General features: G+C 37.9%; 1 protein-coding gene across 3 annotated transcripts in view; it reads right to left on the minus strand.

The window, feature by feature from the left end:
- MYO1B (myosin IB) overlaps positions 1-13,683 on the minus strand; it is a 189,939-nt gene that overhangs the window by 111,662 nt on the left and 64,594 nt on the right. For all 3 annotated transcript variants that reach the window (XM_006147812.2, XM_006147811.2, XM_006147810.2), the window contains exon 4: positions 3,826-3,920. In XM_006147812.2, the coding sequence (XP_006147874.1) occupies positions 3,826-3,920 (95 nt within the window). The remainder of the gene's footprint in view (positions 1-3,825; positions 3,921-13,683) is intronic.

The raw sequence follows: 13,683 nt of genomic DNA on the forward strand, positions 1-13,683 counted from the left end.
CGCGGGGCTAGCACGCGCTGTCTAGAAAAAAAAAAAAAAAAAAAAAAAAAAAAAGAAAAGAAAAGAAAAAGAAATCCTCTTTAAAAAAATAATACATTAGAGGATAAATGAAGAAAATATACCAACACTGGCTATAGTAGTATGGCACTCAGAAAGAATCAATTTCAAGGTACCAAGCTGCAGTTTGGTGCAGTGGGTAAAAGCACAGGCTCTAGAACTGTACTGTCTGCATTCAAAAATCCCAGTCCTGCCACTCTTACTCACTGAGTTAAGTTTAGGCAAACTGCTTAACCTTTCTTTGTCTCAAATTTTCCATCATAAAAACAGGTACAACAAAAATACAGGGCCGTTGGGAAAGTCATGATGCACTTTCACATAGGAACACATAGAGAAGTATGCCATGACTTTCCTGACAACCTAATACTTACACACGTAAGTAAGCACAAGGCTCAGCCCATGGCAAGTGCTTAGAGTAGTTACCTGCCCTGTAGGGTGACAGTGGTCCGAAAGGAGGGGCAGAATCAGGACTTGCTCAAGAGGCCATAACAATGAACGAAAATTCATAAAAATTAGTAAAAGATTCTGCATGTAAGTTTAAGACAACTTTGTTCATCAATACTAAACTGAGAGGATCTAACCTAATGGAAGTTAATGTACTAAGAACCTACAGTATCTCGCCTGATGAAATGACGGGCATGAGTTAATACATGTGTTATTAATAGAAGCCAAGTGTCTACATTAAGAGGAAGAATAGTAGTTCCACCATAACCAGGACCAAATGCCATGTATTCTGTTTATTTCTTGGTATGTAATCTTACTGACATATTGACAAATTAGGATGATCTCAGACTATGACTGCGATAATGAGGGATTTATGACTAGCATCCAATTCTCCTCTTACATGCTCTCAAAACTGCCTATGTCCTTTTCCTTCACTATAGGTATGTTTTGTATGTAACCTGCACACTTATGTGGCACATAGTATGTACGTGTATCTATAATAGGAAGCTACTGTTTATGTCCCCTACTAGACTGTAAGCCTGATGAGGGCAAGAAGGGCGTCTGGCTCACCAGTGTATTACTAGTACCTTTCACCAAGCAGGTGAATTTTTTTCTTGGGTGAATGAATAAATGAATGTATACCCCATGAAAAATCTTTGAAGAAAGAGTTTTAGCCCTATGAAAATATGAAGGTCAACTTCAAAAAAACTGAGTAGTTGTCCTATATAACAGAAAATGGACTAATTTGGTAAGGTTCCAAGCTGAAGAGTTAAGACCAGTAGGTAGAGGCAGAACTGAACTCAAGACAAAGAGGAACGTGTTAGCTGAACCTGTATGACACATTCAGCCTGCCTCCTTACAAAGTGCTGAGCCAGCATCACAAAACTGGACCGTGGCTGTCCCACGTGGAGGATCCTACTATGGATGATTCGTAACTAAGATCCCTTCTAACAATATGACACTACACTTTCTGTTACTTAGGATTCTTACAGGCCAGTCCCTTTCTGCCCATCCAGATCTTAGTAACTGCAAAGCAACAGTGCACTATGAGAGGTCTTCAAAGAAATGCATACAAAAAAGCTATGCATGGATTTCAAATTTTTACACCAATATAAACTCATACTTTAATTTCATTTTCCACAAACCTTTTGAAGCCCCTTGTATGTTTCCCAAGGGCTCAAGGAAATGAACTGGACATGATCATTGTTATAGTTTGCATATGCACCCCCATTCATGTGTTAAGTCACTGTAACGAGATTGCGAGAAAACTTGATCCAACGATGGTATCAAGGTTTCTGATAAATGATTAGGATTAAAGTCATTAGGGCTCATGATGTGATGAAGACTCTACAAGGAGAGCAGCAGGTGTCATGGTAGTTAAGGTATAAGACTCCCACATGGCCAACTGTGGTTGAAGTCCCAGACCTGGTGGCCTGCTTTCTCTCTCTCTCTCTCTCTCTCTCTCTCTCTCTCTCTGGTCAAATTAGGGGGTGGGGTGGGGTGGGGTGTCATGGAATAATGATAATAAACTAAATTAAATAATTTTTTAAAACTTTTTTTTTTTTTTAAATAAGAGGACTCCGCAAGATTCCCATCAGATGTGGCCTCCAGACCTTGAACCTCCAAACAATGAGCTCTATAAACCTCTATTTTTAGAAATCACCCAGTTGTGAGTAGTTTCTGCTATTAGCAACAAAATAAACTGGAACACTTATTTACCCACTTTTTCTTTAGCTACATTTTGGGGTGCAAAGAGACAGTCCTAAAGAAAGCAGAGGAAGGAACAGGCATAGAAGAAAAGCCATTCCAAATCAGAGAGTGAAACTTTCAAGTCATACATCTTTCTAAAAACTTATGATGAAAAGTATTCAATCAATAATATGAACATCTACAGCAAATTTTTTTCTTTTAATAAATTAGGACTCAAAATGTATCAGTCTGATAAATTCAATAGCCAGACAAATGGGAAACATTTAAATTCCCACCTTAACGTCAGCAGATGATAAAGTGGTTACGTTGCTAGACTCTGGTGTGGCCCACCATGGTTCAAGTACCGGACCTAGTGGCTTTAAGTTCAAGATACTGGGAGGAGAATGGAGGAGAGGGATTGTGGTGTGGTCATTCCCCCTGGGGGATGATTTCTCACTTTCCCTCTCACTGTCTCTGTCACTTTCCCTCTCACTGTCTCTGTCTCTCTAGGCAAGCATACGCACTCTAAGGCAAAAACCTCTTAAAAATAACAACAACAAAAACCTTTCCACACTAAAAGGCATTACCAATTAGCAGAATCTTATCTATAAAACAGAAGTACCTTACAGATTAAATGTTATGAAAATATCATCTCTCTCACCATCCTCCCCTTCTATTGACAATTTCTTCAAAACAACATAAAGCAAACAACAACAACTCTACTGACCATGAAGATTTTAATAACCTTTCCCCGTCTGGGTTCAGAGAGTATAGTTTTTCTAAATCCTTTTCAGGAAGGTGGGCACCATGTATAAAATCACTTTCTCACTCAAAACTATCAATCACATGAACAGCTTTTTATTGAAAACACGAGAAAAAAGTATAACCCCTCCACTTAGGGATTTGCTTTAAAGAGAGGTTGCCAGGAATCTAAAAAAACATGTATTAAGAAAGTCTCAATTCTTTAGGTCTCAGAGGAAGATTGCAGTGAAATTCAAGCATTTTCCTGGTGCATTTCCGCACATTTTAGCAGAGATAAGGTATGGTTGCAGGATCCTAAAATCTGAATAAATTGGCATCCCCTGGGAAAGTGGTTTAACTCTCCAAGACCACAAAGGCTTTGGTATCAAACGAAAATGGCAAAAGACCTGGAAGCACCCGGAGACTGCATCAGAAAGGTGTAAAATCCACCACTAGACTTCCATTCTGTCGGGAACCTCCTAATAGGCATCTTGTTTCTCCACGTGAGAAATGAGATAAGTCCTTCCCAGAAAATATTCTGTGATCCTAATCAAAAGCCTCTTGTAGGGACCAGCACATGGTGTGGTGGTTAAGGATACTGGACTCCCACATGGCTGACCACGGTTCAAGTCCCAGACCTGGAGGCATGCTTTCTCACTTTCCCTCTTTCTCTCTCTGGTCAAATTAAAAATAAATAAATAAATAAACAAACAAACAAACAAACAAAGTTTTTTAAAAAAAGAATTTTTAAAAAACTCCTCTTGTAAGGGAGGCTTCACAGTGGCCTTGTGACAGGCTTTGTTAATGTGACCCCACCCGCCCTCTGTGCCCTGTCACTCCCTACAGCAGCACCTTCCACAGAGATAAAATAAGGCAGTTTGGTGGCAGCCTTACCTGTTTTTCCTGCTCCGCTTTCCCCGGTAATGAGAATACACTGGTCTTTATCTTGATCTCGGAGGGATCTGTACGCTTCATCTGACAAGGCAAAGCTGCAGGGGATAATGGAAAAAGTCCTTAAAAATCAGCTCATTCTTATGTGTTTTATCAGATGTCACCACAGATTCTTTACAGGGTCACTCTGATATGCTTTAGAAAGCAAGCTGAGACACAAATGACTTAAAATCATTTTATTTCCATCAAATTCTTGAAATAACTTAATAAACCCATCTTTTGTAGCCCACGTTACCTTTCCTTATGCATTTTCTATTAACCACAATGGTACTAATTTATTATACTCTAAGGATATGCTTTCTATAATCCCCATGTCATATTTATGATTCTTTTTATTGAAATCCATGTATTGGGTGGTTAGAAAAAATTATGACACATTTTTGCATAGAAAAATACATCATAACTTTTCAAATGAACCAATAATTCAGGGAACCAAGGAGAAGATGTTACATCACATGTCTACATCCATTAGGTTGTTGGGAAAGTCATCACATGTTTTTCTATGCAAAAATGCGTCATGACCTTCCTGATGACCCAACAGATAATGTTGAAATGTTTTTAGAAAATAGCACACTGGAGTTTCACTATAATGCATAACCTACTTCTATCAGCACAAGGGAATTTCAAAATAATGAGGAAAAATATCTTTTCAAACATTAGAAACATGTTATCAATACCGAATAGTTGATGTAAGCATCACTAAGCAAAATGTATGTAAGGACGACAATAAGTTCATGGAAAAATACAATTACAGTCCAGGCTTATTTTGGTACAAAAGCTATTTGAAATCTATGTGCATTTTTTATAATACACACTTTCCATTTTTCTAAGAATTATTTTACTTAAATTTACATATTTACTTATTTATTTAAATTTGATGGAGAGGGGATGAGAAAGCAAGATTTCAGGTCTGGGACTTTAACCGTGGTTCCTTCTATGATTTTTTTTTAAAGACCCTCACAGAACTATTGGGCCAGGAGGGCGCATGGCAGTCAAGGGCATTGGACTCCCACACCGCTGACTGCAGTTTGAGTGCAACCTGGCGGCTTGCTTTCTCACTTTCCCTCCCTCCCTTCTTCTTCTCTCTCTCTCTCTCTCTCTCTCTTTCTCTTTCTCTCTGCTCAAATGAAATAAATGAATAAAGTTAAATAAAATAATTCGTTTTTTAAAAAGACCCTTTACAAACAAATGACTGAAAGTCTAATATACACCAGAGACAAAATAGTACTGTTGAGTTTACCATGGTTCTTGTCCAATCCCAGGTCCTCAAGATTGTCATCCAGCCTTATGATGCCCAAGGGTCCCAAGTCTAGGTCAGTCCTACTCTTGACTAATAAGGTAAAAATTTGCCCCCTTTAGTTACTTAAATATTTAATTCTGATAATATAATAACATACTTGAAACCAAATTCCTTTTCTAACTTATTTATTTGCAAGTACTTATTTTTTGTTTGTTTTTAAAGATTTAGCAAATTTTATTTGTTATTATTATTTATCTTCTAATTTGACCAGAGGGAGAAGGAAAGAGAGAGAGAGAGAGAAAGCACATTTCTAAAATTGTACCAGGGGTGAACTAAAGGAAAAAGAATAATGGCATGACCAGGCTCTACTGGGAAATATTTTCTCTTTCTTTCTCTCTCTCTCTCTCTCTCTCTCTCTCTCACATGTGCACAATGGACCCTCTGTCATTGGACAGCAAGGTATAAGGAAGACAGAATGAGAAATGCACTAGATAGATGGGCCGATTCCAAATTAAGAACAATAAACCAGATAGGGAGCTACCCTGCAGGATAAGGAATAGGGGAGTGATAAGGTCAGGTAGCAATTAGAACTAAGACAGCAACATTTCCTATTTACTAGAACTGTGTAAAAGCTCCCTATGTCTGGTCATTTTAAACCTCACAACAAGACACAAGGCAAGGACATAACTTTCCAAGGTTGAGCCCCACCCTTGACCACTGGAATACAGCATCTCTGCATTCTAGATAGATCACAGGTTGACAAGGGTGTGTGTCAGGGAGATCAAGGCTGCAGGCAAGAAAACTAGGGCTTTTCACACCTTCGAGGACTGGCTTTCTTTCTTCAAACGGTACATGGAATCATTTAATAGTGACAGTTTCATGAGCACTTTCAATGTTGCAGGTGCTGACTGAGGTATCCTCACATTCATAATCAGATTTAATTCTCTATACAGCTGCAAAGTAAGTATCAGCCTTGAGAGGTGACATGAGATGCCAGTGATCTCCTTCTCCAGTGTCAGAACTGGAATCCACAAACCTTCCCCCCTTATGTTCTTTTACAATTATTTTTTGGAATATCTTATCTTCCACCTGAACAAATGTGAGATACTCAAGGACAATCACCTCAGTCTCATTTTGTAACCATCATATTGATGAGTCTATCTGCTTTCATGCTGATAGGTTCATGTTCTAAGTGCATTTTTTGAATAAATGCATGAAGAAAAAGGACAGAAAGAAAAACTAATGAAAATATCTGGCACCAAGACCTTCTGCAAGTAACAGGTTGCTCTAGCTTCTTCATTTGAACAGTGTATGCAGGACTCTTTCTGTCCCTTAAAGCCCTTCCAAGCATTCTCTAAATAAACCAAGCTTTGGCTCAAGCTCCAGGTCAAGGTTATAGAACCAATAATCACCCATAGTCATGGTCTAATATTTTACATTATTCCTAGACCCAAAATAACACAAATACTTCACACATGAATAAGCATATATGACACATATGTGTATATATATACACACACACGAGGATTTAGGAAATCATCAAACGACCTTGCCATGGGTTATTTCAAGTTGAAACATCTAAATTGAACACTTACTTTTTTCATCTCTATATAGATAGAAACACTTAACCACTGCCCCCAAAGACAGGGCCTGATTCATCTACATAAATTTGATATATAAGATAAAGGCTAAAAGGGATAATAATTCTGTCAGGTGTCGAGAGAGCCACTGATTTCAAGTCGATATGAAAATCCACCAATTAAGATATTTAAATGCTAGAAAAACTGGCTTGTATTACTGATATACCCATCTCAAATATGGTATGTCATCATTTTATCTCTTAAAAACAAAGGTCTTGACTTCGCTTTAAGGGAGATCCCCAAAGAACATAAGTCCTCCTGATCTTGTTCCACTTACACTCCGGCAATATTAGCACGTACCCATCACCAACGCCAACATTTGTAACTACACTCTGAAACCACATGCCAGTCTTCCAAGCTACTCTGTAATTATGGAACCTAAATAAGTCTTCAGAAAAGTTTGTAGATGAAAACAGTTACGACCCATATGTTTCACATTATTTTGTGCCTGTGTCAGCACTGTCAGTCAGCACACAGAGAAATGAATAGTTAATTATAATATGATGACCATAACGTAAGGGGATAAGCATGGTTTTGGTCCCACCACATCAAGAGCATGGTTTCATCTGCTTCTTTTGTCCTCTAGTTGAGTTCTAAGAATAGGATGAGCCTGACATTTAAATGCAATCTCTCCTTCATTGCCAGATCAGCTACACGGCTCTTCATTGAGAGTCAAGCTTTCCCCAGCACTAAGTGGGCCCGCTGCACATTTCCAAACAGCTCTATCTATCACTTTTAGGGTTTAGAAGTTCGGTTTGGGGCTCATCTGTTATTTTCTGTCAGGGTGGAATGTTAGGATGCATGTTCAAAATTGACTAGCAGGTATTTATGTTCCTCTCCCATCTTATTTCTGTCCAAAGTGTTAATCACAGTGGTTCTGCTTCCATGGTCACTGGGGGTAATGGTTGTGCTTCTTTTCTCAAAACTCCAAGCTCCCCACCCTGCCATTTCCTCTCTAAGTTTGTTTTCCCTCAAGTGCAAAGTAGAAGAGATGTCTGTGCCACCCAGATACATCACAACTATACCTAAAGCTTATGGTCTTTCAGACATGGCCCCATGTTTCAGCCTCTCCAGCTCTTCCCTAATTTGTTACTTGAGAAATCATTCTTCCAAGAACATCTAATCCATTCTAAGGACTTTTTGTTGGTCCTCTCCATTAGATGAAGCTTTTTAAAAAAGAATTATTTATTTAATTTTATGTATTCATTCATTTGTTTTCATTTGAACACACACATAGAGCGAGGGAGGGAGGGAAAGTGAGAAAGCAAGCTACTAGGTCCGGGACTCGAACCACTGTCAGCCATGTGGGAGTATCCAGCACCCTCTAACCATCGTGCCACCTGCTGCTCCCTAGATGAAGCTTTAACAACAAAAAAAGAAAAGTGTCTCAGGAAACTTCTGAACTTAGATCACTGTTTCCACCTTCTTATTTCAAGTTGTTTTTTTCCCCCCCTTCAAAAGCTCTCCAAATGGCATCCCCTTTCATTCAATCCTGAATCCAAGAATACTTTCCAATCACACTAGGGAAAGTCCCCTTCTGAATACAAACCTCTTAAAAATAGCTCAGTCTCAAAATTCTCATCTATAATTGAGATCTATAAATCACAACTATTTCTTTTCCTTTCTAATTCTGGTTCAGTCCTAAAAACTGTGTGTCTAAACCAAGTAGTCAAAAGCAGTATTTGTAAAAAAGAATGCCTAACCTCCATGTATTTCAACAATTCTAAGTTTATACTGATCCCAACCAAAGGCTGACTTAATTCACAAAACAGATGTGGAAGAAGGAAAATTAGAGAATAATATGCAGTTTGTTTTGCATGGTAATGTTTTAGTTTATTAAATTGTTTTCCTAAGAAGAAGCACCATGTTATCTTTCTCTTGTAAAAGATATCTACATCTATTAATTGTCTCATATATTCTTCATTCAGAAACATATGCCCACTTGGAAAATATCAAAATATCATCTTGTTAAAGCAGTGTTATGTCCTTCCACCAGACATTCATCCTATCACATGTTATAGAAAACTTAAGGGAAAATAGGTCTTTATACTTATTTGTACTTTTATGCTGGAAAGCTTTACTGCATTCCTGACCTATGCCATTACAAGAATGGCACACTGGGACCAGCAGTTAGTATAATGGCTATGTTGCTGAACTCCCATGTAGCCGACCACGGTTTGAGTCCTGGACCCGGTGGCTTAAACTCACGCAAGGCACATGTGCGTGCGTGCCCAAGATCCCAAAAAGAGAATGGAGGAGAAGGGACTGTGGTGTGGCCATCCCCCCTGGGGGGTGATTTCTCACTTTCTATCTCTCTGTCTCTCTCTTTCTGGAGAGCGCACATGCCCTATAGCAAAAACCTCCCCCCCCAAAAAAAAACAAGCATGGCAAATTAATTTATTTACACAATACAGTTAAATTATCCCCTCAGAGCTACAATACTGGTAAACATTCCTAACAAGCCAAGCTTCAGCTCAAGAGAAGATAAGAGAACGAAAGTAAGCCTTTCTTCAAAATAAATACCAATGGGCACAACATATACTATGAACTAAAAGGGAAAGAATGTGTTTGTGAAAACAAACCTTAGATTGGGGAAAGATGGCCAATAAATGCACCTACATGGTTGCCAGGTTTTCACATTTTGTATAAAGTAGTACAATATCAGCTCTATGTGGATTTTCAAACATTAATGATTTACAGAACAAAATAATCCCTGGATTGACTATTAAAACAATAATACAAAGTTCTAAAAAGTTTACATGGAATTATAAAAATAAAAATTTCAAATAATCAAGAAGACAGTAGTAAAAGAGGAACAAATACAGAAGAACAGAAGATAAACAGTTTAATGGTAAACTAAATCCAACCATATCAATAATTACATTAAATGTAAAAGGACAAATTATTCCAACTAAAAAAGGCAAAGAATATTAGAATATTGGAAATAAAAGTAAGATCCATCCATATGCTGCCTATAGATGTCACACTAAAAATATAAAGGCATATATTGGTTAAAGAAAATACGATGGAAAAAATACACCATGCAAAAACAATTTTTAAAAAAGAAAAGAACTCTATTTTTCTTTTTATACCTAAACTCAGAGAAGAACCTACCTGACAATCAAAAAAAAAAAAAAAAAAAAAAGAAAAGCCATGACATGACAAATGGCAAAGTACAAAGTACAGGTAAGATTTATCTTTAAAATAAGCTACAATCAACCATTTTCCTTAGAATGTTTCTCTAACATTTAATTTTCTAAGTTCATACCTATTCTTATATCCTAAAAGTAGCCACCCTGCTTTCTTTTGGCTACATAACTAGAAAAGGCTTGTTTCTATTGGCTACAAAATAGAAATAATATCATCAAGATGAGTCATCTTATCTTAAAAGGATATCTGTTCTGAGATGACAACAATAAAGCATCAAATAAAGTTCAAAAGTCACATTTTAAAATAGGACATGATAAGAAGATATAAAAAGTTTCTTCTTTCTTCAGAATCACATTGGTTTTCCAAAAATAGGTTCCACAGTATTTTTGTGAAATTTCATAGATCACCTGGGTCAAACGTCACTGTTTAATAGGTCAATCAGAAATATATTTTAATCCTAACAGTGAACTGTAACCATGCAGGCCCAGCTGCAGGGACACAAGTAGAAAGAATTACCACACAATGGCTAAGGCCACATGGGAAACCTGGGTTAGGTTCCTGCCCAATCTAAACAGGCCAGTCACAGCGGCACATGCCTGTGGTCCTGGCTAGTGGGAAGCTAGGGCAGGAGGACTGCAAGGTGACAGGACTCTCATTTAAGTTTAAAAAAAAAAATTGTTTAAGTAACCACTCATGGGGCCAGCTGATGGCACAGCAGTAAAGCAACACACTCTATGAAGCAAGACCCACATGGGAAGGTTCAAGGTTCACCTCTCTGGGCCTTCCTAGGCATGCCAGGCCCAAACCTGCGATCCAGACTAGTAGAGGCTGACAGCAGATCACTGCATAAAGACCCTGTTGGGTGTGCCTGTCTGTTGTGTGAGTGTATGCACACATGCGTGTATGTCTTGGTATAAGTAGATATATAACCACTTAGGAAACAAAATAATAGTATTTGAATGTTTTCTGTATATAAAGTGGCTCATATATGTTACTAAGTTTTTAAAGAATGCTAGAATTCACTGCATAATTAGACTAGAAGCCCTTCTACCTCAGTATTAGAATTAACGAGCAAAACTATTTCAGTAGTTCACTTGCTAGTTATAAAACAGTAATAAGAAAGAAACAGAAAGAAACACTTAACAGTAGTCTTCTTTTGAGAATTTAGAAATTTTACTTGTAATCCTTTTATGAAGAAGAAAGCTTAGGGGCACACTCAAATTCTTTCAACCCATGAGCCTAAACCATTATCAAAATTTTAATAGTGACCTTCAAGTCTTTCCAGTCCTGGAATACCTAGCTGAAAGTCACTTCTCAGAACAAGCATCCTTCCTGATTCAGGGCTGATATGAAGGTGAACTGGGCCAGGAGGTGACTCTCTCAAAGGTAGATTACAAAAGCCAAGTATTGGAGATACGCATTAGGAAGTAGATAGGTTTAAAAAGACAAATTATCCAAGGAAGGAAAAGGACTGAACTTAAGATGAAAGCAGAGAGGAGGAAACATCTGCCTTCAGGGCCTGGAAGCTGCTCTTTGGAATTTAGTAGTAATCCCTTGTGCTGCTGAGAACTTCCTCCTGCAAACTTGAACTACTTCAAAGAAAACAGTACCTAGAAATGCCCTAGGCACAGAACAAACCACCACAGGGAGAAAGCCCTCCATGGTGGTGCTGGCAGCACCCTGCCTGGGTATGGCAAACCCTCAAAAGCAAAGAGGCTAATTCCACCTCTTTATCAGTCTCTGCTTCTGCAGGGCCTTATCTCACAAGTTAAGGACATGAATGGCTTTCACTGCCTGGTCTGGATCCCTTAATAATAAAATAGAAAGGTAAATGGAGGCGGGGCAAGGCCATCCATCGGGCAGGGTACCCACAGGAGTTCATGGAGATTCCCAAGGGAAGATGCACTGTGTTCCCTGTGAAGGCCGAGGATTTCCTCTTGAAAAGCTTAAACTCTTACAGGAAAGACTCCTACTATCCCCCCAAAAGGGGTGTCAGGGTTAAGAGGTGGGAGAAGATAATAAACACAATAAACACATCAGCAAATTCCTAGACATTCAGAAAAGGGGAGGAAAAAAAAATGCTTCCTAAGAAGCATGTCAGGAGCCCCAAGGAATGTACAAGGACAGAAGCTGGGAGGAAGCAAGAGAGCAAGGAGGAAATTATGTTACTTCCCCTGTTAAGAAATTAACAAAACACACCTGAATGGGAGAAAACAACAAATAGACCATCTGAGGCTCTTAATTCAAATCCAATAAGCCCTTAAGGTATTTTTAGTATCATTTTTTAACAAAATAATTTTAACAACTGTATACCCAACTCTCATTAAAAATAATTACAGTTTCAGTCTGTAAGTATAGCTTTTTCCCTCAAGGTAAATATAATTTAAACAAATTCCCAGCACAAACATCTCAATACTCTTTGACAAAATAGTTTATTTCAATTAATTTCATTGTGAATTTTTATGACTTTATTACCAACAACCAAACTCTGGAAACAGCCCAAGAGAATTTCCTCCAAAGACCTTTCCAAATAGCCTTTAAGAGAACATTTTACTCATAATACCAAATAGCCTTAATGGTGAACATTTTACTCATAAAAAGTAAAATAATAATTCCAAACTCAGTATGTTGATTTTTCACATAAAGATGCCCCCTACAGATTTAAAACCTAAAAAGCACCAGATTGTATGCCATTTGTGTGTCTTTCTCTTCATCTAACGTTGAAATAAGTGATCTGATCTAAGGCACTTCATCCCAAATTGACTATTCAAAAGTGAACCTTACACATTTACAACATTCAAACATAAACGACTCTGATTGATAGCTCTGAGCACCTGCAAAGAATATAGGATGCAATGATGTGGACGTTGCAGCTTTGCACCAGGATGTAGGACAAGCACCCACAGTAGAAAGCATGAGCCAGGGACCTGGCACGGCATCATCTGCGGCAGAAGCGCTCACAAAACCAGAGTTATCACAGAAGTCACTGGGTGGAGATGGCATTTGAACTGCAGCCCTAAGAACATACTGCCTTGGTTTTGAAGAATGCCCAAAGGAGAGGGAGTGGGCAGTGGTAAATGTTACCAACTTCATCAATCTGGGCTGTGCTTCAAGGCTCATTAAGCTGGCAGAGGATGTTTATAAAGAGCCCTGTATAGTGTGTTTGGAGCATAGCAGGTACTCAGTAAAGGACTGGAAAACCATCTGGGGCTAAATTTACCTTATAGAATCAAGGTCACAAATCTATTCAACGTTTGGGAGAACAAGATCTGCAGCCATTTCATACAGTGGCTGCAAAATTCAATTAAATCAAGCAATATTAATGAGAAGCCTGAATATAAATATACATGCACACACACGTACACATATACATACATACATACATACATCACTGGGTGCATACCACAGAATGTCTAGGTTTGCATATATTATAGTGAAGAAAGATAAGCAAATTGACAAAATAATAATAATGAGTCTTTAATAGCCAAATTCATTCTAATTCATTATAATACCATAAAAGAGGAAAGATTCTAGAAAAAATTTTTCTCTCTTTCATTTATTTATTTTTACATTTTTCCACAAACATTTACTTTACATAGCAAAAAATTTTGGCTCATACTCCATAATTCTTGACAGTTTACAAACAACTTTCAAAATTTCAAAATACTGAATTTTAAAGATAATGTTCATATATATATATATATGTTTTAGAGTGCAGACACTCAGTATATATTAAGTGAGGACATACAATGCCTCTCCTTCATAGCATGG

The sequence above is a fragment of the Tupaia chinensis genome, unplaced genomic scaffold (assembly GCF_000334495.1).
Source record: "Tupaia chinensis unplaced genomic scaffold, TupChi_1.0 Scaffold000225_1, whole genome shotgun sequence".
NCBI lineage: Eukaryota > Metazoa > Chordata > Mammalia > Scandentia > Tupaiidae > Tupaia > Tupaia belangeri.